At 40.2% G+C, this 27,517-nt stretch overlaps 2 protein-coding genes across 5 annotated transcripts in view; one reads left to right on the forward strand and one right to left on the reverse strand.

Annotated features, from left to right (window-relative positions):
* CTPS2 (CTP synthase 2) overlaps nt 1-27,517 on the reverse strand; it is a 149,022-nt gene that overhangs the window by 57,316 nt on the left and 64,189 nt on the right. For 3 of the 4 annotated variants that reach the window (XM_069100689.1, XM_069100688.1, XM_069100690.1), the window contains exons 12-13: nt 23,972-24,034; nt 23,298-23,341 (exon numbers count right to left, since the gene is read on the reverse strand). In XM_069100689.1, coding sequence (XP_068956790.1) covers nt 23,298-23,341; nt 23,972-24,034 — 107 coding nt within the window. Of the gene's footprint in view, nt 1-19,940; nt 20,598-23,297; nt 23,342-23,971; nt 24,035-27,517 lie in introns of those variants that run through there. The other variant, XM_069100691.1, reaches the window with a different exon arrangement.
* S100G (S100 calcium binding protein G) lies at nt 7,793-14,864 on the forward strand. Its single transcript, XM_069100671.1, has 3 exons — nt 7,793-8,222; nt 9,363-9,508; nt 14,587-14,864. Exons 2-3 carry the CDS (start codon nt 9,371-9,373, stop codon nt 14,689-14,691), a joined length of 243 nt encoding a protein of 80 aa, XP_068956772.1. The 5' UTR covers nt 7,793-8,222; nt 9,363-9,370; the 3' UTR covers nt 14,692-14,864.

The following is a 27,517-nucleotide window of genomic DNA, read 5'->3' on the forward strand; positions in this document are numbered from 1 at the left end:
ATACACATACATGTACACACTTACACACATTTATGTGTATGATAACTGCGTCAACTTGTGCAAGACAATTTGGTATGATTCTAATTATGTTTGTTTCTCTTACAAGCAAACTAATTTATTATTTAACATGAGTAAGTTTCTATTTAAATTTAATAAGTTTATATTTATAAGTTAATTTAGAGTATATTTTATAAATAAAACAACTATTTCTCTTTATGAACAAGTCTGGTGAGCCAGGTTTTTCTAAATAGGAGCAAAATTTGACTTCTTCTGTTCCTAATTTGGAAGAAACTCAGACTGTGAGCTCCTTGGGGGCAGGAGCTGTCTTCTGCCTCTTTTTGCATCCCTGTGCTCAACACAGCGCTTAGTAAGTATCTGTAGAATGACTGTATGAAATTAAGATGGAAGAAAGTACGGAATCACTCTTCAGTGGTAAAGACTGAGAAAGCACTCTCATGTTTGAATTCTATCCCTGAATTCCTATGAGGAACAAACGAAATCTAAAGCAGAAACACCTTGCTTACACACTCCACATTCACAGAAACCACTTGGCTCCCACAACCTTCCTGGAAACTCGGATTTCAGCTATAAAGTAAGCCTAGTCTGATCCCTAGGGTAGGATCACCTTCTCTTGGAACTAAGCCACACAGAGTAGAAAAAGGAAAATGGATCAATGAGTAACTAATATAAATGGCTTTACAGCTCTAGCAGATGTGAAATTCCATGTAAAAGATAAATAACCCTCATTAACCTTTACTGTTGCTTTCTGCAAGTCCACCTAATTTACTGCCCAAGAACAGTGCAATGGGTTCAAGTCATTTACTATGACCTAACTGCTTTAAGCAAAGTCTGAAGGAAAACTAAATTCTCTTATCATAGATTCCTAAATGGCTCTTTGCATATGGAGGATAAATAAATTTTCATGAGCTTTCCTTATTGCTAGATGACTTGGTTCACCAGTACTTGCCTTCACTGTAAGCTACAATAACTTGGCATGCTTTAGAGAAATGAAAATCTGAATGCTCAGAAAGTTTGGCCTTTGAATCTATTACTTTGCTTTCTAGCTCTCTGTAGTTTTCTTAGCCATGTCCTCTCTGCTTGATTATTTCTAAAAAAAATTATTTTTATATTTTATATTTATACCTACCACCTTACATATTAAATACCAATACAAGTCCAGTATTTAAATATGAACCAGTGTAAGTCCATTCAATACAACTTCATGTTAATCATAACACTCTTCCCATGGGATTCCAGTAGAATGTAAGCTCCCTGAGGGAAGAGGCTGCTTTTTTTTTGTCATCTGTCCCCATCATGTAACATAGACCCTGACATAGAGAAGAAAGTTTATTGAATTGAATGGGGTGAGGTCTAAATTCTTCATTCTGGCATTAAAGGCCCTCCATAATCTGGTCCCATCTTACCTACCAAAAAGTCAATGAATCTACAAACATTTTTTAAGCACCAAGTTTATGTAAACACTTTGAAGCTCTTAGACACAAACAAAAAAATGATACCACCTGTGCCCTCAAGAACCTTCCATTCTATACCTCAGCACCATACCTCCTACTACTTTCTAAACTCTAAGCTAATGCCTTCACCATCCCCATACATGCTGAGTTAAATCCTACTTTGTTGCTTTTACTCCTGAAGTCATGCTACCCCAGTTCCTACTACTGGCCTTTATTCTCCTTATCTAAATGCTATTTTTCTTCAAGGACCAGGCTAAAGTCCCACTTCCTTTATAAAACCTTTTCTGGCACTTAATTACCTCCATTTTTTGTACTTTATCGCACACTAAAAGAGACAAGTGGCAATACAAGGAAAATTGGAGCCAAAGACCAGGGTTTGAACTCCGGGACTGTCTGCGTGAACTCAGGTATATCACTCAAAATCTCTAGGTCTTGGTGTCCTAGTCTATAAAAGCAAAGCATTAAGCTACAGAATCTCCAAGGGCCTCTTCTAGTTATAAGTTTATGACCCTATATTTCCAATACCTCATAAGCTGTAATGTTCACAGTGTGGTTTCTCTCTTCATTGGAACAGATCAGAAACCTTTAATAACTTAGGAGTAGGTTTTTGGGGGATTGCTGTCACCAAAAAAATTCACCCATCATTCCTTGGCAACCTATAGATGGCCTCATTGAGTCTCACTAGCCTGGTCCTTGGACAACAGGTTTACAATCCATCAGCAGGTCCAGACCCAAAGGCTTCCCACTTGAAAGAACCTCCCAGAGCTTGTGCTCAGCTGGCACAGCTTTTGAGAACTCAGAATCCCCTCTCCACATGATGAAGCATTGGAGGTGGGCTTTTGTGGATACTTATGGTATTATTCGTTGATAAATTTTTACATTCTTTAAAGTCTTTTTCACAAATCTTACATCCACCTAAGAGTAAGACAAATGAGAGTTTGTCTTTGAGTCAGGAAGACCTAGGTTCAAGTCTCGCCGATGACACCTACTTGTTTAGGCGTAGGGATGCTTAAGACCCCAAAATATCACCACTCCCAGGTCCTGCTGAATGAATTCAACTCAAGCCTTCTCTCGGCCAAAGCAAAGCAAAGTTTATTAAAGATTCACCATAATAGACAGACTCTTAAAGAGCCTAAGTATTTGTGAAGCTTGTACTGACAAGCTGGCCAGATTGTTCTGCACTAGATTAAATCTCAGCACCTGCATGGAGGCCAGATGGATCTTATATACAGAAAGACTGTGAGAGGGATCTAGGGGTGGTCTAGAGGAGGGGTTTGGGGAGGGTCTTGAGGAGGAGTCTGAGGGACTTGATGGGACTGAGGTCAGACCCCAGGAATGGGATTAAGGGTGGGAAATAGCTGAAGGCTGCCTAGAGATGACAGACAATGGAGGGCTAGGCTAGGTTAGAGTTTTAGAGGTTTCCCAGAGCAGGTACCCCATCAATACTGGCCATATGACAGTGGGCCCCCAGATGACTCTCTAAGACTACATCACAAGGCAAGCATAGCTCTACATTGGCAGAGGAAGTTCCACACCCAAAACTCCTTACAACAATGAAACTGTGAGTCTACTGCATATCCCCAACCCCACTCCCCCTAAAAACAAACAAGCTCCCAACTGAATTTAGAGGTGAGAACAAGGTCTTCTGCTTTTTCTGCGTTCCAGTACTTAATATAGTACTCGGCACGTTAGTAGTAGGCACTTAATACATGTTTACTGACTGATAATTAATTGACTATATTCCCCATAGAGTTTCTAGAGCCCGTATGGGTTGGGCTAGCTCTCTTTCCTTAAAAGGTACTCCTTGGGACTTAATTGGCTCAGGGGGCTAGAGGTTCAGGATATTGCTTCCTAGTTATCTAAGAATAAAAAGCCACAAGGAACTCCAGCTACTCCCTGATGCATAACCTGATGACCACCAAGGCAGCTCCGAAGCAAGTGGAAGCTTCACTGAGCAGAACTGACTCAGTATCCTCACTATAGATCCTTGTTGAAAATCCTTCCCTTCGGGGCAACTAGGTCACTAGGGTATGGCCCTGGAGTCAGGAAGATCTGAGTTCAAATCCGACCTCAGACACTTAACACTTACTAGCCTGTGACCTTGGGCAAGTCACTTAACCCCAATTGCCCTGCCCTCCCCCTTCCAAAAAAAGAAAAGAAAATAGATAATTAAATACATATAAGTAAATCTCTTTTTATTAATTGCTGAATGAATTATAAGTGTCTCCTCTTACTCATTTTAAACTACCAGGGAATCAATCTAGTCAGCCCTGGTCTGCCACCTGTAGTAATCCTCCTGCTGAAAACCCAACATTTCACTCAATAAACAAAGCATTTATTAAGTACCTACTATATGCTAAGAATTTTATTAAACTCTAGGGATACATGTTACAAAGACAAAGGCAAAAACAATCCTATATCTTTTTTTTTTTTTTTTGCTTTTTGGAGGGTAATTGGGGTGAAGTAACTTGCCCAAGGTCACATGACTAGTTTTTGTTTTGTTTTGTTTTCTTTTTTAAGCAATTGGGGTTAAGTAACTTGCTCAAGGTTACACGGCCAGTTATTTCTGGGTGTGGTGCTGAGTATCTGAGCCTGGATTTGATCCAGGTCATCCCGACACTGGGGCCAGTGCTCTTACTCGCTGAGCCACCTGGCTGCCCCTAAGCAATTGGGGTTAAGTAACTTGCTCACGGTTACATGGCCAGGTGTTTCTGGGTGGGTGCTAAGTGTCTGAGCCCGGGATTCGATCTCCAGGTTTTCTCAACACTGGAGCCGATGCTCTTACTCGCTGTGCTACCTCGCCGCCCCCACATGGCTAGTTTTTGTGTTAAGTGTCTGAGGCCAGATTTGAACTCAGGTCCTCCTGACTCCAGGGCCAGTGTTCTATTCACTGCACCACCTAGCTGCCCCATAATCCTATATCTTAAGAAGCCTACATTCTACTGGAATTTCCTCCTAAGGGAGAAAATAGAAGTGATTAGAAGTGGATTACAAGTGGAAAAGAGAAAATTCAGGTGGCCTTAAAACTACCTAAAAAACTCTGTTAACATGTATTCATTGCTGACCAACATGTATTCATTCTTTACAATGGTGTCTTGACACGGGAATGTCAAATATGTGTATACCTAGAAATATCATGTGTGTATGTGTGTACATGTGTATACATGTGTGTGTGCACGCACACATGGATTTCCCCTAGACAAAATGACAACCATCTTTAACAGGTGCTTGTTCCCGAAAGAGAAGTACTGCTTCTTGGATTGGTAACTAATAATAACGTTACCATTCACTGGTAATAGCTAAGCCTCCTAATACAATTCATGGAAACAATTTTCTTAGTATGACAATATTATTCTAAATGTGTTGTTGTTCAGGCATTTTTCAGTCTGTCTGATTCTCTGTAATCCCATTTGGGGTTTTCTTGGTAAAGATAATGGAGTAGCTTGCCATTTCCTTCTCCAGCTCATTTTACCGTAAGGAAACTGAGACAGACAGAGTTAAGTGACTTGCCCAAGGTCATACAGCTAAGTGTCTGAGGTCATATTTGAACTCATGAAGATGAGTCTTCCTAACTCAGATCCAGCACTCTATCTGCTGTGCCAACAAGATGCCCAAGGGTGAGGTGCTTTCAGGTACAATTATATTGTAGATCAGTCACTTTTGACTCTTTATGATCCTACTTGGGGTTTTCTTGGCCGAGATACTAGAGAGGTTTGCCATTTCCTCCTCCAGCTCATTTTACAGATGAGGAAATTGAGGCAAACAGTGTCAAGTGACTTGCCCAGGATCACACTGCTAGTAAATGTCTGAGGCCAGATTTGAACTCATAAAGATAAGTTTTCCTGACTCCAGGCCCAGCACTTTATCCACTGTGCCACCTAGCTTCCCTATTTGATTAAACACTAGTATGTGTAAATTTTTAGAGAAATATAGAAGAGAAAATGTTATTTAACTTTAGTTATTGGATAAAAATACCAGTTCCTTTCAGTTAAAAAGCACAGGGCTCTAATATAACCCACCACTATAAAAATATCCAGAACTTTTTGACCGACCATCTCTCTGTAATGTGAGGGTGAATCCTAATTAAAACTTCAAGGCAAAGTCAAAATGTGTGCTGTCTACAACAGAGGCATCAAACACAGAGTAAGGCTCGAACCAGATTACAATGTCATTAGGAAGTAATTAGCAAAATAAATAAAAATACAACAAAACACATATAACATTAATATGTGATTATCTAAGTCAACATAACAGGAATCCTTATGTATGGCTAGTGGCTACCATTTCTATCTGAGTTTAACACCAGTGGTCTACGTGGCATAGCAGACAAAGGGATGAATTTGGAGTCAGGAATGCCTGGGTTCCTATACTGAGCACTAGATACTCACCATAGCAAAATTTCCAGAGTCTCAGTTTGAACATCTGTTTAATAGTGCCTACCTCATAAGGTTGTGGTGGGGGTATATATGTATATCACATCACAGAAATTCAAAAGCACTGTATAAAGGTCACCTATATTAGAGAGCCCCATGAAACAGTGGACAGCTAGGTGGTTCAGTGGATAAGAGAGATGGACCTGGAATCAGGAAGACACATCTTCATGAGTTCAAATCTGGCCTCAGACACTTACTGTGTGACCCTGGGTAAGTCACTTTAGCACTGTTTGCCTCAGTTCCTCATCTGTAAAATAAGCTGGAGAAGGAAATGGCCAACCACCCCAGTACCTTTGCCAAGAAAATCCCAAAAAGGGTCACAAAGAGTCAGACATGACTGAAAAATGACTAAACAACACTAAAGCAGTGGACAGAAAAGTGGCCACAAAGTTAGAAGACCCAATCCAAGTCCTGTCTCTGCTATGTCCTGGTTGTGTGACCCTAAGCAATTTACTTAACTTCTCAGCACTCAAGAGTCTCAGATGAAGAAAAGCTGCTGGTGTACACTGGTGGAAGGAGCTTTCTCATTTGGGAGTTCCCTATGTCAATGAAATCACAGGGCCAATCCCCGTTGGCCAACTATAATTATCACATACTTTGGCAAGTGAAAACCAAATTCCTCTTGTTATCCCTACATACAGTTAGTGTGTCTTTCATGCCAAGTACTTTGGTAAACATGAATAAAACAGCGGAAGAACTGAGCAGAGAGGCAAAGAACCTGTACTAAAAAGTCTGTTCTCAGGTCTCCACCGATTTCCTATCTCATTCTATCAGGAGTGGTAGAGAAGTAAGTCCTGCCACGAGGGTATTTACAATACCACAGAAAGGATGAAGAAGAACTTCAAAAGGTGCTCTGGGACAGCTTACAGTCAACAGGAGAAAAATGATCCTGGAAGGTACTTATTCCCTCACAGAATGATACACCAATAAAAGAAAATTCCGTTTCCCTGGGAAAACCCAGAAGCTCCCTAGAAGACCATATTCCTTCTAGAGAAACAGCAGCTCATTTATAAGGTTTATTTTTAAAAAGCTTTAGGGATAATCCATAAAGTGTGTCCTGGGAGGAAGGAGAGAGAGATATAAAGGAAAGAAAACAGTTCACCAAAGAATCTAAAAAATCAAAATCATTCTTCCACATATGCAAGTAGCCAAGAAGTTGAACATTAAAATTTAGGCAATCTGAAAAAAAAAGAAATACAGCAATAACAATTTTTTTTTATTAAAAATTGATTTCTTTTCCCCAACTTTCAAGGAAATGACTTGGGAAATGTTTCTTTCCTTCACCAAGAAAACAGCTGATCATGCTTGAAGATTCATTCAGTTGCCCTCTGTTGATTATTTCTAATTTATACCAATATAACTTTATTTGTTTTTCTTTTTTTTTTTGTAGGCATGAGGGCAGGGCAATTGGGGTTAAGTGACCTCCCCAAGGTCACACAGCTAGTAAGTGTTAAATGTCTGTGGCCAAATTTGAACTCGGGTCCTCCTGATTCCAGGGTCGGTGCTCTATTCACTGCAGCACCTAGCCACCCCAATATAATTTTATTTGTACACAATTGTTTGCCTGTTATCTCTTGTGAGACCCCTGGGGGCAAGGGCTATCTTCTATATTTCTTTGTATCCCCAGTGCTTAGCATAATACCTGGCAGGTATATAATATTTATTGACTGACATAACTAGTAAGTACCCAAGGCAAAATTCGAACCCAGGTCCTCCTGATTTCAAGTCCAGTGCCCTGTCTACTATACTTGGCTAATTCTCATTCATTTACAATAATACAAAATAACTACAAAAGGGAGAGAACACTCTAGGAATACCTAGAGAGAATCAGAAAAGACCCTGTATAGGAGCCAACATCTAAGCTACATTTTAAAGAAAGCTAAGGATTCCCTGAGATTATGTAAATGTATGAAAAATGTAAGGATTATATTCCAAAAGTCAATCCATGCTTCATTAGCTTTAATTTTTTTAATGTATTTATTCAAACTTCAAAATACAAAATAAGACCAGCACCAGAAATCAGGAAGGAAAATAGATGAGGAAAAAATTCAAACTCTTAGGACTCTGGACCATTAGGCAATACAATGAGGCGGCCCTTAATTGTAATTCCTCTTAATTATAAAGTTATCTTCTGAGGTTCACACAGGTCTCGAGCTTAGATTTCCAAAACCGTTAATTATTACCTTTAAATGGCAAATGGCAAACACAAGGAAAACGTCATCAACAGGGTGGCATGTGTCTCTAAACACTATAAAAGGTCCAGGGAGTCTCCTTTCTGGACGCCTTCTAGCTGTGGTGCTGCTGCAAGGTTGACTAGGTAAGTCCAATTTTAATTCAATCTGAAATTCCTACCACTCATGCTAGCTATGGATTTTCTGTATAAGAATGGGCCACAAAGAAAGCCAGAAAGAGAACCATACAAGGAATGCTTTGAAAATTTTAGGTCAACGGATTTAAAAAGAAAAGCAAATAGCAATAAAAGAAAACCTGCAATTTCCTGTACACTTTTTCTGTTCTACTTGGTAAATGTTAATACCCAATCTATTTGGTGCTGGTTAAATTCAGAATAAGAATAAAAATTAACTGGGGGTGGGGGAGGTACGGAGGGAGAATGGGTTCATTCCTAGGATGAATTTAAAGATACTCTTTTCCTCAACAGGCTAAAGGGTAAATATTTTCTATCTATCAGTGTCCCTACTGACTTAGAGGCTAGCTGCTGTTCTCAGATGCACCTTCCAAGGTGTATCTTGAATAATCCAAATGTGTTACATTAAAAGAGAAGGATAATGGGGCAGCTAGGTGGCACAGTGAATAGAGCACCAGCCCTGGAGTCAGGAGGACCTGTGTTCAAATCCAGTCTCAGACACCTGACACTTACTAGCTGTGTGACCTTGAGCAAGTCACTTAACCCCAATTGCCTTGCCTTCCTCCCTGCAAAAAACAAAAAGAGAGAGAGAGAAGGATGTTACCAGTTACTAATAATGTAAGAGTTTGAACCAGTTTCTAAAAGACCCAGCAACTTCCAAAGCAAAAAAGTTCATGGGTGACTTATTTTCTCAGCTTTGGATCCCTCTCTACCTTCCTCTAAGAAGGAACACTGAAAACCTCGGATGGCACTGAGGTGCATCCATTAACTCCTGCAAGGGACCCTATCAACCTATTCCATCCTATGTATCTCCCCTCCCCTCTCTTTCCCTTCCTTCTACTCCTGTCTTTTTTTCATCAGCGTTGCTTAGCCCCACTAAAGGCATCTGGAATTAAGAGGCCGATGACAGAGGCAGTTCGGTGTGATTAACAGAGAGCTGGCCTTAGAGGCGAGGCTAAAATCCCACTTCTGATACTTTTTTTTTCTGATACAATTTTGGCATCAATTGACATGCCTGGTCCTTTAATTTGACCTCTTCTATAAAAGACTAGCATTTTTTTTTCAATTAATCTTTTTCCTCTGAATTTACAGGAAACAAAATGAGTACATTCAGAAAGTCCCCTGAAGAACTCAAAAAAATTTTTGAAAAATATGCAGCTAAGGAGGGTGACCCTGACCAGCTGTGCAAGGATGAACTGAAACTGCTAATTGAGGCAGAGTTCCCACATTTATTGAAGGTGAGTAAACTTCAGTGACCTCACCTATCCTTACAATGGGTGTATGTGTGCATGGGTGAGGATGAGGCTGGGAGAGAAGAATGAGATATGACTAGAATCTGCCTCAGACACTTAACACGTACTAGCCGTGTGATCTTGGGCAAGTCACTTAATCCCAATTGCCCTGTCTTCCCCACTGCAAAAAAAAAGGAGGAAAAACACAGAAGCAGCTAGGTGGTACAGTGGATAGAACACTGGACCTAGAGTTAGGAGGACTTGGGTTCAAATCCAGCCTCAGACACTTGCCAGCTGTGTGACTTAACCCTGATTGCCACCAACACCCACACCAAAAAAAAGAGGTAAGACACAAAGTGAGCACCCAGAGGGTACCTGAGCTCACCAGATTCAATTCCACTGAGCGAAACCCACCATTTTCTTGGGGACAGAAGCTAGTGAACTTACACAGTGCACAGGGGGACAGGAGCCAAGCTGGGAGCTAAAAGGGACAGTTTAGTTTGTTCTGTATTTCTAAGTGACTTTACAAATAGCATAAAGATACAAGGAACTGGTATGCTTTTGCCAATTAACAAGCATGTTTTCTTTCCCTTCCCACTAAAAAAAGAAAAAGAAAAAATAAATCCTTACAACAAATATACACAGTCAAGTCCCACGATATGCTTTTTCTCCAGGGGTTCCCATAATTGAAGAAACAAAGCTTCTTCTCTAATCTTCAGGGACAAGAACTAGTTTTCATGTGGTTGTTCAGGGCCACCCATTTAATTCAAAAGGGCAGAAACTGATCTCTAGACAATTACTGGAAATGACTGATTTTCTTTTGCCATAACATCTCATTTTAGAACTACCTTAAAACTATTCAAAAGAAATACATCTCCATTTTCCTTGGGGGCAGAGGGGATGGACGAGTCTCTGCTCACCGTCTGCTTGTTTTTAAAGCCTCTTTCCTATGGAAAATAAGCATTACACTCTTTGACCTCCAGAATTCTGTTTCTTTAGAATCCAATCCTGCCTCCCAATGATTTATTTTATACAAAATTGCTTTACTTTGTAGGTTTTATTCAGAAACACTTATTGTCAATGTGATACCACAGAGGGAAGCTTCCTATTTCCCTCTCCCTCTCTCTCGCCCTTCCTATACCTCTACATCCCTCAAGTTCCCAAACAAACAAAAGATCAGCATATCTTAAAATTATAGCATTTCAGTGTTGGGATAGTTAAGCTGCATAGTCCATAGAGTGTTAGACTTGGAGTAGCTCAATTCAAACACCATCTCCATTACCTTATATGCGGTATGACTCTGGGTAAGTAATTTATATTATCTCAGTTTGCATTTTATGATAATACCTCCCATTCTTCAAAGTTTTCAGGATTATTGTAAGTTAAATGAGATAGTATTTGTAAAACATTCTGCAAACCTTAAAGTACTGAATGAACATTAGCTACTATTTTCACTTAACAAGCTGTATGACCCTGGGTAAGTCATGTATCTTATCTCAACCTAAGTTTCATCATCATATTGAAGAGGGGGTGATACATGTTACAGGGGCTCCAATGACCAGAGTCCCTGAGTGGGTAGGCTGGAATGAATTCACAGGACCCAGGCAATCTTTTAAGTCAGGATTGTAAAAGTTTATCGTTACGCTTTACAGCAGGCAGGGGTTCGGTTCTTAGGAAACCTGCAACCTTAAAGAAGTCATAGGTATAGTTTATAAAGAGTTACAATAGTAAATCAGATGTCAATTATGCTAACTAGGTGAGTAAGGGTGGGACTGGGGAGGAGTTGAGGAGTGGTCAGTGCTTAAAGGAATATGCACTTTTAATATCAACTGCACAGGTGTATTGCCCATAATTCACTGGGAAATAGCCCTAGGTGGGGGGCTACCTGGAAGTGTGGTTTTAGGCTTGAAACATCACTAAGTCAGCTAACGGTCAAGGACTGACTGAGAAGTGCCTGGTCTGCTACCTATCAGTGTCATGTTTGACAAGATGGATGTTGGGAACCAAGAGTAATGGGGATTCAGGATGTGCCTAATTGGCTGAGGAGTTAACTTACAGATAGTGCACTGAAGGATTCATAGGTACAGCTGGCCATTATACTAGGGGGAGATAACATTTGCCTAAGCTAAAATGTGTATAGATGGTTTAGTGAAGGATTCACAGGGGTAGCTTGTTATTGTTCCAAGCAGAGATAAACAGTTCATGAGTTGTTGCTGGGCAGAGTGCTGGCAGGGGGCAGGGGCAGAGTTAATGCTCTGGAGGGGTGGGGGGATGTGATTTTACAAACTTCTGTTACAAACATAGACACCCCAAGCACCCCATCAATATCTCTCATCATCAAATCGCCCTGGGTTGTTTTTAAGTATAAGATGAGATAATATTAGTAAAACACTTTGAAACTTCAAAGTGCTAAATGAATATTAGTTATTATTCTTTTTATTGCTATTACTGTTACTTTAAACATCTAATCCATTTCTAACAAGTAGTCACTTACTATCTCTATACATCTTACAGTGATAGAGAATTCACTCTCCCATGCCCTCCTCTAACTCTAAAGGCACCTCATTCCATTTTTTTAACAAGCCTAATTGGGTTTTTGTTTTGTTTTGGAGGCAATCTGGGTTAAGTGACTTGCCCAGGGTCACACTGCAAGTAAGTGTCTGAGGCCAAATTTGAATTCAAGTCCTCCTGACTCCAGGGCTAGTGCTCTATCCACTGGGCCACCTAGGTGCCCCAACTGTAATTGCTAAGATGGTTTCACCCCTAGGAAGCAATGTGAAACAATTGAAAGACTCCTAGACTTGGAGAAAGAAAAATTAAGTCCTAATCCTACTTATGCTATTTTCTACCTGTGTGATTTTGGGGAAGCCAGTCCCCCTTATATGGGTCATGGTTCCCCATCTGAAAACTTCGAGGAGTTGGATTGCATGACCTCTGAGATGACTTCTGGCTCTAAATCTGCATTTCTATGTTCGGGCAAATTCTACCTTCCTGTAACTCCAACCCATTGTTTATTCCTGCCCTCTGGAGTGTGGGGCCAGGTCAAGCAGAACTGTCATATTAAAATCTGACATTTCCTTAATAGGTAAAATGCAAAAGGGCTTTGAGAAGAATAAGTAATTTGAAACAGAAATCAGGTTAAGAAAACAGACAGGGACAACCAGGTAGCACAGCGAGTAAGAGTACCGGCTCCAGTGTTGGGATGACCTGGGGATCAAATCTAGGAGCACCCAAATCTTAGCACCACACCCAGAAATAACTGACCTTGTAACCTTGAGCAAGTTACTTAACCCCGACCGCTTTAAAATAAAAAAGAAAGAAAAGAAAACAGACAAATAAAATTTTGCTTTTTTAAAAAAGTATTTTAAGATTCAGTCCTAAGAAATAAAAAATATGCATCAGAAAAAGTACACAACAAGAAAATAATCTAGACAATTCATTTGAGTATATTTGAAAGGTTCATAGAAACAAAACACTCCAAAGTCCTTCAAAAGATCCATTTGCCAAATAATATTTAACTGGGCCTACTGATTGATCTACTCACTTAAAACAAGCACATACCTGGGTCTCTAGTTTCACCATGATGATTGCATGAATTACAGTCTCATGCTTAGTACAAACTTCAACACAGAAGCACATATTTTGTGCCCATATATCAGAAACAAAACAGTATTCATACTCTACTTCTGTAATTGTGATTTCTCTCACAAAGTCCTAGGATTCTGCCTGTGTCTCCCTGTTCTCATATGAAGTTGCCTTAGGAATGAATAAAAACAAAATGATTTCAATCTCATCCCTTGAGCATGACATTGGACTTGGAATCAGAAAACCCACATTCAAGCTCAAGCTCATATCCACTTACTAGCTTTGTGACGTCTCTGAGTCTCAGTTTCCAGTTACAAAGAGGAAAGAATAATCCCTGGACTAACTACCTCCCGGGGTTGCTATGAGGAAACTAAGGCTCTTCCTGCAAAACTTGAATGTTTCAAGGATCCAGAGAGCACTCATGAACCCAGATTGTAACTTCACTATAATTTAGTAAATGGTTTTTAAGAATTTTAATGGTTCCTATAAACCTCAGTCAAGCTTATATAAATATGAGGTATAATCTTTATTAGGAAAGCAGTGGCAACATGATCAAACTTTAAAAAAAATGCTGGATTTGAAGTCAGAAGATCTAAATTCAAATCTAAGCTATCATTTATTAACTGTGTGACCTTGGGCAAGTCACTTCACTAGGCCTCAGTTTCCTCACCTGTAAAATGAGGGGGTTGGACTAGATGGCCTCTGAGTTCCCTTCCAGATCTAGATTTCTGATTTTTATATTCTTGCACAGGGGAGTAGGAGCAGCTTGCTCATTTAGCAACCAGGTATTACATATTTCCTAGGATCTATTTGAACTTCATGGGCTATTGATATTTCTAAAACCTAGATTGAGTCTACCGGGTTCAAGATAGAGGGATACCTATGCTGGAAATATCAACATTTTGATGGTCATTAAGCAATATAATTAAAGGCAGGTCCCATCCATATATAATGCTTTAAGATTTACAAAGTATGGGGTGGCTAGGTGGTGTAGTGAATAGAGCACCGGCCCTGGAGTTAGGAGGACCTGAGTTCAAATCCAGCCTCAGACACTTAACACAAAAACTAGCCGTGTGACTTTGGGCAAGTCACTTAACCCTAATTGCCCTATTTTTCCTCCTCCAAAATAAAAAAAGGTTTACAAAGTACTATATATATATATATATAATTTAATCTTCCCAATCCCCTTATACAGATTATCCAAGTTAGATGATCTGCCCAGGATCACCCAGCTAGTAAATATCTAAAGCTGAGTTTGAATTCACATGTTTCTCATATCAAGTCCAACTCTCTCCATCATACCACACTCTCTGTTGACATCAGTTTTCTCACTACTAAAATACAACCAGAAGTTCCCCCAAATGCATATATTCACAGCCTTTCCAGGAAAGCAGAGGCAACACTTTCCCTTTTCTTACTGGTAGAAATAACAGCAGCAGCTAATTGGCCTTCTCTCTCTCCCTCTCCCCCACCCACTAATTCCATTTATCTTCAATTAGGGGCCAACCAGTCTGGATGACCTCTTTAAAGAACTGGACAAGAATGGTGACGGAGAAATCAGTTTTGAGGAATTCCAGGTCCTGATAAAAAAGATATCCCTGTGAGCTCATCCCCTGGGAACAAGCAAACAGCATGCTACCAAGATAGAGTTCTACTCTTGCCATAAGCCATGAAATCCCCGAGCAGCTACCATTAAGCACAAGATTTTCCTCTTCAGCATTGTATAGTCCTGGTTAGGAAATCAATGTATTATTAATAAAGGTATTCTGAAATATTCTTCACTTTGTAAATGTGTTCTCCACAGAAATTTTACGAGGGCATAGAAGGATGCAGCTTGATGTACTGAAGGGGTTCTTAAATGAGGATCCATGGACCCCACCCCCCTAAATATGATTGATTTCATGGGGTCCCATAAACCACGAGAAGAAAAAATTTATATCTTTATTTCCATTTGGTTGTTTAATTTTACAATCCAGTATAATTTATTTTATGCATTTAAAAACATTATTCTGAGAAGGGATCCTTCGACTGCCAGAGGGATCCACAATACACAACACACAAAAAGGTGCTTCTGGTGTAGAGGAAAGAGTCCTGGCCTGGGAGGTAGCAGACCCAGGTTCTAGGTACTGTTCTCAGTCTACTTTGCTGCATGACATTGAGTAAGTCACTTCCTTGCTAGGCCTCAGTTTCCTCATGTGGAAAATTAGGGGTTATGATAACTGAGTTACACTAGTAATGATCCCACATCACAGGTGTTCGTTCTTTGTTCTTCAAGAGGACCAATGATGTTAGCAGACTGACATCTTGACTTACAAGTCAAATGGATTTACGTGAGGCAGTACAGTACAAAGCCATCAGCCTCACCCTCTCAAGCACAGTCACTGGAGTCCAGTGGTAAGATATAGGTCAGGATGACTGATGATAGTCCTTGATGCAGGAAGAGACCTTGGCCTTTCTCAGGTCTCAGTTTGTGATTACTTAGTTCAGTGATTAAAGACTAGGTAAGAACTGAGGCAAAAGAAGGCCTGGTTACCCTCAGAGTTTTCACATCACACTAATAACCTGCCAGAGATCCCCTTAATCAATGGCCTTTCCTACCAGCCACTACAAAGTGCTTCTTCAACTCAGAGTTCCCAATAATGAAAAACTCCCTTGGGAAACACACTCCAAGTTTAAAACCAGTAAGTCAGACAGAGCAATCTGTCTATCCAAGTGTCTTTGACTCCATGCTGTTTAGCATGTATTAGCACTCTGGTTTCCAGTTCTACATGGAATACATCCAAAGTAGTCATAATATACAGCAATGATTTTTCTCTTACAAGTAAGCAGGAAAGGCTCGAAATGTACAGGATACAACAGGGGGTTAACATGGAAGAAAGCTTGTGCGTGTGTGTGTGTGTGTGCGTGTGTGTGCGTGTGTGCGTGTGTGTAAGAGACAGAGACCCCTCGGGCATTCTGATTAAACCTATAAGAATGCTTTTAAATCCAAAATAATAATAATACATTGGAGTACAAAGGAAACCAAATCGATTATGAAAGAGATGCCATTTTTTCCCATCCAGGTGGAGTCCCCCTGAAATCTGACACTCCCCTCACCCCAAGCAGGACCCCAGGTTAAGAAACTATGTTCTTGATAAAGTGCATCACCAGTCTGTAGTATCCTCCGCATCCAGGGGGATGAATAAATCCCTCTCAGGGTAATGAGCAGAATCAGCTTTCCTACAGACCTTAACACGGCAACATACTTAGTAAGAGTCAAGAATAGACTCCTTCCATCATAAATAACATGGTCCAACTGATGAAATAAACAAGCCAAAAGTGAACTTTAAGGTATAAGGTATTCTGCTGAAGAATATCACGACAGATCTAGTAAGCAAGGAATAATCAGGCTATATAAATGAAAAGCTATGATTCATTATGACACTGAGTGCTCTTATGGAAAGTTCCTAATTAAAGAACCGAAGGTACTAAACTCAAAGAGAAAATTCAAGAGAATTATATTTTATATTGACAAAGTAAAAATGAAAACCAAGAAGTGACTAAGCTAACATAAGGACCCAAATGATTATCTTTTCAAAGTCTAATTAGCACAAAGAGGCTCATGTTCTTAAAGCACCTATTTACCAAAGGAACTATTTAACCCCCCTCCATTTAAACTCCAAAGGCAACAGGATTGCAAGACAAGAGAATAGCAAGCTCCTTCTGTATACCCTATCCCAGGAGTGGGGACCTGTGACCTCAAGGCCACACATGGCCTTCCAGGTCCCCAAGTGAGGCCCTTTGGCTGAATCCAAACTTCACAGAACAAATCCCCTTAATAGAAAAACCTGTTCTATAAAACTTGGACTCAGTCAAAGGCCACACCCAAAGACCTACAAGGCCATGTTCGCCCTTGAGGCCCCAGGTTCCCCATAGGAAGTAGGGCCTATCCTCTCTGGGCTTTCACAACATTGCCTCATTGTGGGTTTTTTTTTCTTTCTATCTGTCAAATAGATAATTAATTCTCTCTCCTTTACAAGATCAACATGCATGTCCCACCTCTTACATGTCAGAATACTGCAGGGCTCTATACTGGGTCCCTTCCTTTTGTCCCTGTCCATTCTTTTCAATGCATCTCCACCTGTCATGGATTCATCTAGCGTCTCTAGACAGATGACTTCCAAATCTACACATCCGGCTCTCATCTTTTTCCTGTGCTCTAGTCAGTCAATACACATTTACTTAGATACCTACTATATGCCAGACATTATGCTAAGCACTGGGAATACAAAGGAAGGTAAAAAACAGTCCTTGCCCTCAAGGAGCTCACAGTTAATGGGGGAAGACAAAATGTAAACAGCTATGTACAAACAAGTTCTATATAGGATGACCTGGAGATAATTAACAGAAGGAAAGCACTAGAATCAAGAAGGATTAGGAAAGACGTCCTATAAGAGGTAGGATTTTAGCTGGGCCTTGAGAGTAGCCAGGAGGGAAAGGCAGGACATTCTAGGAATGGGAGATGGTCAGTGAAGATGCCCAGGTTTGGGAGATGAAGTCCAGTGGCAAGACTGGCTTGGGGAGGAGTTTGAATGTCAGAAGACTGGAAAAGTAGGGAGAGCACATTATAAATGGCTTAGAATGCCAGACAGAGAATTGTATATCTGGTCCTAGAGGTGACAAGGAATCACCAGAGTTTACTGAACAGGGGGAGGGTTACATTATAAGACTTGAGATTTAGGAAGTTCACTTTGATAAATGGGTAGAAATTGTACTGGCCTTGTGAGAAGCAAACAAACCAGCAGGCTATTGTGATAGTTCAGACAGGAGGCGATGTGGGGCTCTACCAGAACGGGGCCAGTATCAGAGGAGAGAGTGCATTTAAGATACGCAACAAAGGTAAAATGGACAGGACTCAACAACTGATTGCTCATGGGGAGTGGGGTGTTAAGACTGATCCCAAGCTAGAAGGCCTGGGTGTGCTTAACAGCAATAAGGAAGTTTGGAGTGGGGGTGTGGTTACTATAACAAACAAGGGATAAAGAGGTGGGTTTTTTTCTTTTTGTTGAAGCTTCTGCATAAGTCATGATGCCCTTCTCAGAACTTATAATATGTCCAATTCATTTTGGACCTAAGCATTATACTATATGCCCTTTTCACTGATGACTGAAATGATCTGTAGGCAACAAAATCAACAAAATTTTTGTAGAAAAAAAATATTTATGATGTAATTAGGTATAAAAACATTAGGGTAGCTTTTAAACTCTGCAACAGACATGCCAAATAGCCTCAGACAAGCTCCCTTGGCCTGCCAAGTCTTAACTTCTACACCCCTTCTACACCTCTGACCTTTCTTCCCTCTCCTTTCAAACCCTACAAATATGTATCCCCAGTTTTAGTCCTGAGTCTTCCTCTTCTCAGGATTTCAACTATTGCTTCCATAAGGATAAGTTCCATCTTTTAAAATAATGAACTTTCTCTAAAAGGTTATGCCTCAGGATAAAATACTTGGTTATACTTGGGGTTTTTTTTCTGTTTCCTTAAGTAGCTAAAAAATACTGTGGCATGGATAGGTACATGTAATCAAAATCTATAATGAACTAGCCTCTTACTCTTTCTTTTCTTCTTATTTTTTCTTATTCTTTCTTTTCTTTTTTCCTTAATTTCATTCAAGTAATTTATTTTTTTTTTATTACAGAGACATTCAAAATAGAGCTGTCTTAAAACAAGCATCAAGTGACGGATGGCAAAGCAGGAAATGTGATGAGATGGAGAGAGCCAGATGTGGTGTCAAAAGGCCTGAAATCATATCCCGTGTTAGGTATTTACTACCTGGGTGAATTTTGGCAAATCACTTCAGCTCAGTTTCCACCTCTGTAAAATGGGGGAAGTAGACCAGATGACCTTTATGATCTTTTCCAACTCTAATTGTAACAGTATTTTTTATTCTCTCACTTCATCCTCTTACTAGTTCATCTTTGCGTATTTCACAAATCAGCTGTGATAAGACTTGACTTAAAATTAAATCTAACCTGGAAGGCACTGTGATGAGAAAGTGATAGACAAGATAAATGACTAAAACTTCCATTAGCATGTCAAAGCCTACAATCTCAGGCTGTCTCAGAGTATCTGCTTAAGAATGCTATTGCTTTGAATATTTACTCATTTTTTTCTCCTTTTAGAAAATCAGTTCTCTGTTCTACAGGTGATTTTTTAGAATCATGCTTCAATTTAAATAAATGAAGGTAGCAAAAAGTGAAATTCTTTCTCACCAATGAAACACAAAAAGACCACTGAGTACATGGTAGTACTCAATCATTTGACTAAGACCATGGTACAATATATTTAGAACTGGAGGGAACCCCAGAGGTCATCTACCCAAACCCCCTCATTTTATAGAAGAGGAGAATGGGGCCTAGAGAAGTTAAGTATCTTAGCCAAGGTCACACAGGTAGTATCAGAGGCAGGATTTGAACCCACGTCTTCTGACTCCAGGAGTAATACTCTTACTATCCAGTAGATATGAAACAATTTGGATATGGCACAGTAAAAAGAAAAAGGATAATAATTATCAATGACTTGATTTATCTGGGCAGAGTACAAAATAGCTACATTGGTTTCCAAGTCACATGGAGTATGAATGAGGAGAGAAAAAAGACTTTGAAACAGACCAAGGAAATCCGATTTGTTGTAGAAGCATAGGATGTCTTTATTTCCCAACCTACCAGCTCTGCCGGAAAAAATGGAGAAAGAGGAGAAAGAGAAGAGAAGGGGGAGAGGGAAGGATGGAGGGGGAGAGAGACAAAGAGGAGAGAGGGAGAGGGAGAAAAAGAGAGAGAGGAAGGAAGGACAGAGAGAAGGAAGAAGGGAAAAGAAGAGGGAGAAGGAGAGAAATAAAAAGGAGAGGAAGTGGGAAGGAGGGAAAGGAAAAGAGGCAGAAGGAGAGAAAGAATGAAGGTAGAGGGTGAGGGAGAAAAGAGAGAAGAAAAAAGAGAGGAAGGAAGAGGCAGAGAAGGAAAGGGGAGGGGGAGAGGGAGAGAGAGAATGCTAATCAATGAAACAAAATGTTATTCAATACATTTCCAGAGTAAAAGAGAGAAGTAAAAAGGCTTTTAGGCTGAGCCTTTTCATCCTTATCCTAAAAAGTCTGTTGTTCCCTTTTACCTCCTCCTCTTTCTGTTTTATCTAAGGGAATCTAAACACGATAGAGCTGCTCTGTACTTTGTCCACTGGTTTCTTTGAAGGTTTTAATGCCCAAGAGAAGCCCTAAAGGAGGGTCAGGAGGGTCAATGCAATGAACGCTTATTGTCAATGAAACAGGCTCTAACTAAAAGCACAGAATCTGGTGGGTGGGGATGCTTTTATCAGGTGTCTAACATGGGAGCCTCATCTCTTCCCCCCCGATCCCTGACCCAAACACTGCTGGTTCAGAGGCTGAAGACAAGACAGCCTTCTTCAGCGGGCTGATGGCGAGCCAGTAATATTTCCAGCACTTTATTTGCTCTGGCTTTGGTGGAAGCTTTGAAACAAGCTGGTGGAGAAGAAAAACATATGAAGGACAAAGAGTCATTAAAGGTCTGGGGTTGCTGCAGCTATGTAACAGTGACCTCTACTGGCAAAGTCACTTCTCTACCATTTAAGGTGCAGTTAGCCAGGTACAGCTATTTCCAAATTCACATCAAGGAGTATTTCTCACGTAAATGAGACGTCATCACAGACTCCTAATTATTATCAGCGCTTCTAATACCTAGGGCTTGAAAATACCATCTGCTTTATTTGGTGCATGGAATCAGGAAAACTCAAATTCAGCCTCGTATACTTCCTAGATGTGTGATGCTGGGCAAGTTACTTAGCCTGTTTGCCTCAGTTTCCTCATCTGCAAAATGAGCTGGAGAAGGAAATAGTGAAGCACTCCAGTATCTTTGCCAAGAAAAATACCAAAATGGGGTCACAAAGAGTCAGACATAACTGAAAAGGGACTGAGAAACACCTCAGTTCCATTGACTTTTCTGGTTTTCCCTAATACTCTATATCCAAAGCTTCCAAATCCTGTCAGTTCTACCCTTCTCTCTCCACCTACAATGACAGGGACTACCCTGTGGCCTTTCTTTTGGACAGGAATAATAGCTTTATTATTAAATTATTATCTTTCTGATTCTAGTCCCTTCACTCTCCAATCCGCTGTTCACAAAGTCGCAACATAATCTTCCTGATTACCCTGATCATCTTCAGTAGCTGCCCACTGCCTAGAGCATAAGATACAGACTCTTTAGACTTGTAGTCAAGACATGCCATAATATGGCTGAAACTTATGTCTCCAGGTTCAAATTCTATGTCCTTACTTTCACATTGCTCCTGTTTGCCATCTCCATGTGGACCAGAGACCACAAATGACTTCTGAGTGCCTTCTGATCACATGTTTTGCCTTCTCCCTTCTCCTGGCACTCACGAAGGCTGTTTTTCACACCTACAAAATACTGGCCTCCTTCAGGGCTGAGATCAGATGGTCTTCTCCTCCATGAAGCCTTCCTTAACCCCCCTGACTGAAAGTTCTCTCTACTATTTCTTATACCTTTGTTTTGATCCCTTCCCTTCTGTCCTTAGGACATGTACGCAAAAGTACAAGTATATGAATTTCTTTAGCGCAGAAATGTAGTTTTCTAGATTCCTTGAGGCCAGGGACTATCTTTTGTCTCTTTTTGTAAGCCAGTTACTTAGCACAGTGTCTGACACATAGTAAGCACTTACTAAAGGCTGATTGTCTTGTAAAGAGTACACATCTGAAAACTGCTGGTCTGAATTATTTAGATTATTTCTGTATTATTTCTCTGTGCTTTTTTAGTTCAGATTCAATACTCTAATAGCAACATATTTATTAAATGGTAGGTGGCACAACGGACAGAGAACTAAGCCTGGAGTGTGGAAGACCTGAGGTCAAATCCAGCCTCAGACACTTAAGTGCTATGTGACCTGGGCAAGTTGTCTAAGCTCTGGTTTCCTCAATTTCCTCAACTGTAAAATGGTTTTAATAATAGCATGTACTCCTCAGGGCTGTTATGAGTACCAAATATATAAGTACAATGCCTGGTACATAGTCACTGTAACAATCAATCAATCAATAAACATCTAAGTACCTACTATGCTCCAGGCATTGTGCTAAGCATCATAAGGGGAGACAAAAAGAAGCAAAAGACAGCTCTTGCTCTCAAGGAACTTACGTTCTATGTTTACTCTCCTTCCTCTTCGCCTCCTAGGCTCTGGTGACCCAAAGATGGTCCAAAACACCAGGAGAGTTCATAGCAGGGTGAATAATTCTAGTTGCATATGAGGAAGATGGTAGTGATAGTGGGAATGGATGAGGGAAAGATGCATGGAAGAGGTGACATTTGAATCGAATAATTCCTAGGAATTGGTCAATATAGAATATACTAGCCTTAAAATGATTGATCTATAATATACACAAATTTCACTGCTTTGGTATGTAGACCTTAAAAACTGCTGGGTCACACCCTTTGCCAGAAAGGTGAAGGACTCAAGATGCACAAAGACATACTCACTTTTGGGCATTGCCAATATGGGAATTTACTTTGTTTGATCATCTTTATTTATTTATTTATTTTGCTTTTTTTTGGAGGGCAATTGAGGTTAAATGATTTGCCCAAGGTCACACAGCTAGTTTTTGTGTTAAGGGTCTGAGGCTGGATTTGAACTCAGGTCCATCTGACTCCGGTGCTCTACTCAGGGCCAGTGCTCTACTCACTTCACCACATAGCCACCCCTAGAACTCCTTTTTTTTCCCTTTTTTTGGAGGGGGAAGGTAAGGCAACTGGGGTTAAGTGACTCGCCCAAGGTCATAATGCTAGTTTTTGTGTCAAGTGTCTGAGGCCAGATTTGAACTCAGGTCCTCCTGACTCCAGGGCCAGTGCTCTATTCACTGCGTCACCTAGCGCCCCACCTTTATTTTTTTTTACAAAGGTTTTATTTTCTTTTGTTGTTGTTGTTGTTCAATTTGGGGGTGGGGGGCAAAGTGGAAAGGTGATAAATTGAAAAAAATTATAAAATAACTTTAAAAAACTATTGGGACAGAAGAAGGCTAAAGACTGAAACTGTCTGGATACAAAAATAATTTTATGATTAAAATTACATTTTGATAATATAAGAAACATACTATATACATTTAGGAAACAGGACAAAAAATCATCAAAATCAGTAAAAGCATAAAGCTACTTACAACAGGAATGCTGGTGTTCGGTACAAATTCTGTGGAGTCTGCATCTGAGCATAAAGAAAGAAAAAGTTTCAGTAAAATTTATTTCACCAATTTACCTTAAATAAGATGAGTTTGAGTTTTTGTTTATCTGAGGCTTTTTAATGAAAGAATTGATTTAAGTGAGGTCTTGTATTGTTAATGTATTTCTGCTTAATGGGAAGATCTTTCACATCCATTAATAGGCCCATGGCCCCTGCTTGAATCACATGGAAGCCTGAGCTACATGAACCTGTGGTGGGTGGAACATGAAGGAGTGGAGCAGGAGAAGGGTGGAGCAAAGCTGAGAGGAAGCTGGGAGTCAGCTCAGTTAATGCAGAGGAAGAGAGGAAGGAAGGATGCAGGAAAGGAGATAGTTAGGCTTATGAGTGTTTGTGGGAAGGCTTTGGAATGGTGTTGCTTCCTGCAGTGATAAGGTGTATTAACTTCTTTGCTGCTATCATGGTTTCTGTTTTCTGGTGTTGGGATTTGGCTTTTTGGTGCTGGGATTCGGCTTGCTGGTCAGAATAAATGTTTTGCTTCTGTCTTCCAGATGGAGAGTCTATTATATTTTGCAATTCAGAATTATGCCAGCATATTCATAGCCACCATAAGCCCTGTAAATATTGTGCTGGCACTACAGGAAGCCCTAGACTCACCTTTCCAACCAAGGCAATTCCTGGCAAATTCCACCACTGCCAACTGCATCCCTAAACAAATCCCTGTAGAACAAGGGAGAACACATGTGATCACTGAATATGAAAAACCATGAACATAACTACAAATATACTTAATGAAAGGTCTTTGTCTGACTTCCGTTGATCCAGTGAGGTATTTGAAAGTGCTTAGCCTAGTGCCTGGCATACAGAAAGTACTCAGTAAATGCTTATTCCTTTCCGTCCTTCCTTCCTAATCATAGCACTGAAACACAGGTTTATGTGGCCTCTAATTAAGGAATTCCATCAGTCTGGATCCTTTTGTTACTAATACAAGTGACAACTACTCTACTAGAGAGAAGGAATGAAGGAAGGAGGGAAGGACAGGAGGAAGGACAGAAGGAAAGAAGGAAGGGTGACAAATAAAAAACCCCAAGAGACAGAGTTTCCAGGTAATTAATATTTAATTTGTTAATTAGGCTAGCTCATAATCAATAAATTGATGATCAGTGATTTTTCTCGGTAACCAAAAATAAAACCCATGAAGATAATGAATGCTTTAAATACCTTTGTAAAAGGGGATACTCCTGACAGGAGAAATCAACCCTGATTGGTGGCCATTCAATGAGGAAATGGGCTAGAAGTCTTCAGCTCCTTCTGCTGAGAGAGTGGTCTGATTATGAGACTCAATAGCCTCCAGCAATCTGGACAGGGGAATCCATCTCCATCCAGACCACTCTGCTTGGTTTTCTCCTTCATAAGCTGGCTCACCCTAAACTCCAGTGGAGGGGCTCAAGGATAAGGTTCATTTCCTTGGGGCAAGAATTTACCTAGATTATATTCTGTTTACACTCTAAACAGAAGTAAGGTCTCCTGTTGAATGGGGTCCCATTTAAGATCAAGGAGCATGTTCCCCAAGGATTAAGGACATCTCATCAATTAGACATGTCCTTCAGAATCTGACTGACTGGACTATAGGAGCTGGGTCCTAACGAGGAAATAAAGGAGAAAAAAACTGGATCCCAGTTTAATAATTGGTTATTAATATAACAGTAAAATAATATTTTCTAAAGGAAGGGGGTAAAAAGAGGGAGGGAGGGAAGAAAGGAAGGAGAAAGGAAAGAAAGAAGGAAGGAAGGAAATAAGCATGTATTAAACACATACTATATGACAAAAACTATGCCAAGTGCTTTTTTTTACAAATATATCACTTCATCTTCACAACAACTTTGGGATATAGATGCTATTACTTTCTCTATTTTACAGTTGAGGAAACTGAAGCCGAGTTTAAGTGACTTACCCAAGTCACATAGCTAATAAGTGTCTGAGGTCAGACTCGAATTCAAGTCTTCCTGGTTTCAGATCTAGCACTCTATCAACAGGGCTACCTAGCTACCTTCTACACTTGGTTCTTTGATGATGGCTAGGTTCTACAGCTGAGAAAACTAGGTCATTTATAGGGTATGCCAAATTTGTAACTACTGCAGGATGTCATTTTTTACCCATAAGGCAATTTGGAGGAGTAGAAAGAAGATAACAATATTATACATTTACATGGCATTTTAATAATTGCAAAGCCTTCTTCCTCATAACACTTCTGTGAGGTGAATCTTGGAAAATCTCCATTTTTCAGAAAAAGAAACTGAGGCTCAGAGAGATAAAGTGAATTATCTATAATCCTAAAGCTAGGTGGAGCACTGGACCTGGAGTCAGGAATACCTGAGTTCAAATCTGGTCTCAGACCCTTACTAGCTGAGTGACCCTGGGTAAGTAACTTAATCCTGTTTGCCTCAGTTTCCTTATCTATAAAATGATCTGAAGAAGGAAATGGAAAACCACTCCAGGATCTTTGCCAAGAAAATCTCAAATGAAAGAGTTGGACACAACTGATAGGACTAAATGGCAAAAAAAAAAAAAAAAAAAAAAAAAAAAGCTAGGATTTGAACCCAGGACTCTTACATCCAAAGTCAATGTACTTTCTATGATACCACATATAACACCCTAGTAGAAGAGGTCAAATCTTGGTAAGGGACTGTAGTAAGACACCTGAAGTAACCATGAATGAGCTAGAATTCACTGAGAAGCTGAGGTTAATAAAATGCCAAAGGGCTCCAAAAGGGAGGAAGAAAGACAAAGGGTATAGGCACCCAAGGAAGCTGCCAACAGGGGGAAAATAAGAACAAAAGGAACACTATCAGCATCATACCGGAAGCTCATATTTGTATCCTTAACAGTGTACAGACACTTTACCTCACAGTGTTTCACAGTGAGGAAAATAAAGTATTATTCCCATTTTACAGATAGAAGAATTGAGATTTCAAAGGACTTGCCCAAGATCACACAGCAAGTCAGTGGTGCAGTAGGCAACCGGATACAATTCTCATCCAAAGTCCAGTGGTATTTTGGCTAAACAACATTTGTTCTACCTAAGATCACAGGTTTAGGACTATGAAGGATTATAGAGGTCAACTCCTCCATTTTACAGATAAGACTAAGGTCCAGAAAGATTAAGTGACGTTCCCAAAGTCACAGAAACAGTAAGTTTCTGAGAGCTGAGATTCTAACTCAAATCTCCTAACTCTTGTATGGGTCATAAGACCACACACCCAAAATGACTCAGAGACTTCTCAAAGTAGAAGCAAAAACTATTACTATCTTTCTGGAGAAATGGTGTCCCCAAATCCAACAAGAAAGTCAGAAGGGAGGAGAGCACTACAGAAGGCAAAAGCAAGATTATAAAGCCCTGACATGGGAATTCCGCACCTTCTCCACTGTCCCACCTTACCATTGGTTGGTCAGGCAGGCTCACAGTCTCCTTATTAATGCCAACCAATCAGGACAAAGCCCTCTCCATTCATTAACCTAATTACTACTAACGAGGCTCTAATTTTGTTTAGATAACATATATAATACATGAGGTCCACTAAGCAAGCACAGAAACAACCTCAGAATACTGAACCCTCTTCAGTCCAACCTAGATGTGTCCTTATCTAAGCCTGAGTGTCCCAAGGCCGCTGTCTGCTTTCTGATTGGTCAAATCCACCTGCTGCTGCTGCCATGTCCTTTTATTCTATGTTATTTCATTTTTAGTATTATCTAGGAGTTCTCTGGGAACTGAGAACTCAACTTCTTCCCAAGGATAGGGCCTCAACTCTTCCCAAAGATACTGTCTGGTACTTTTTATCACTAGTCTTGTTTCAGCAATTCTTGCAGTTCTATAGAAATGTAACCCTTTGCTATCTTTCACACTACCATTCCTTTCCCCAAACTAAAAACACTTCTAATTTAGTCTCAATAGTTAATCCAATCCATTGTATTAATACTCAATAGCTCTTTTTTTTTTTAAAGCAATTGGGGTTAAGTAACTTGCTCAAGGTTACACAGCCAGGTGTTTCTGGGTGTGGTGCTAAATATCTGAGCCCAGATTTGATCCCAGGTCATCCCGACTCTGGGGCCGGTGCTCTTACTCACTGAGCCACCTGGCCACCCCCTTCAATAGCTCTTACATTACCCTGAAATACACAATGACCTACATATATATGGGAAACG

The sequence above is a fragment of the Petaurus breviceps genome, unplaced genomic scaffold (assembly GCF_028583685.1).
Source record: "Petaurus breviceps papuanus isolate PSGF00001 unplaced genomic scaffold, PetGlider_PUasm1.0 419, whole genome shotgun sequence".
Classification (NCBI taxonomy): Eukaryota; Metazoa; Chordata; class Mammalia; order Diprotodontia; family Petauridae; genus Petaurus; species Petaurus breviceps.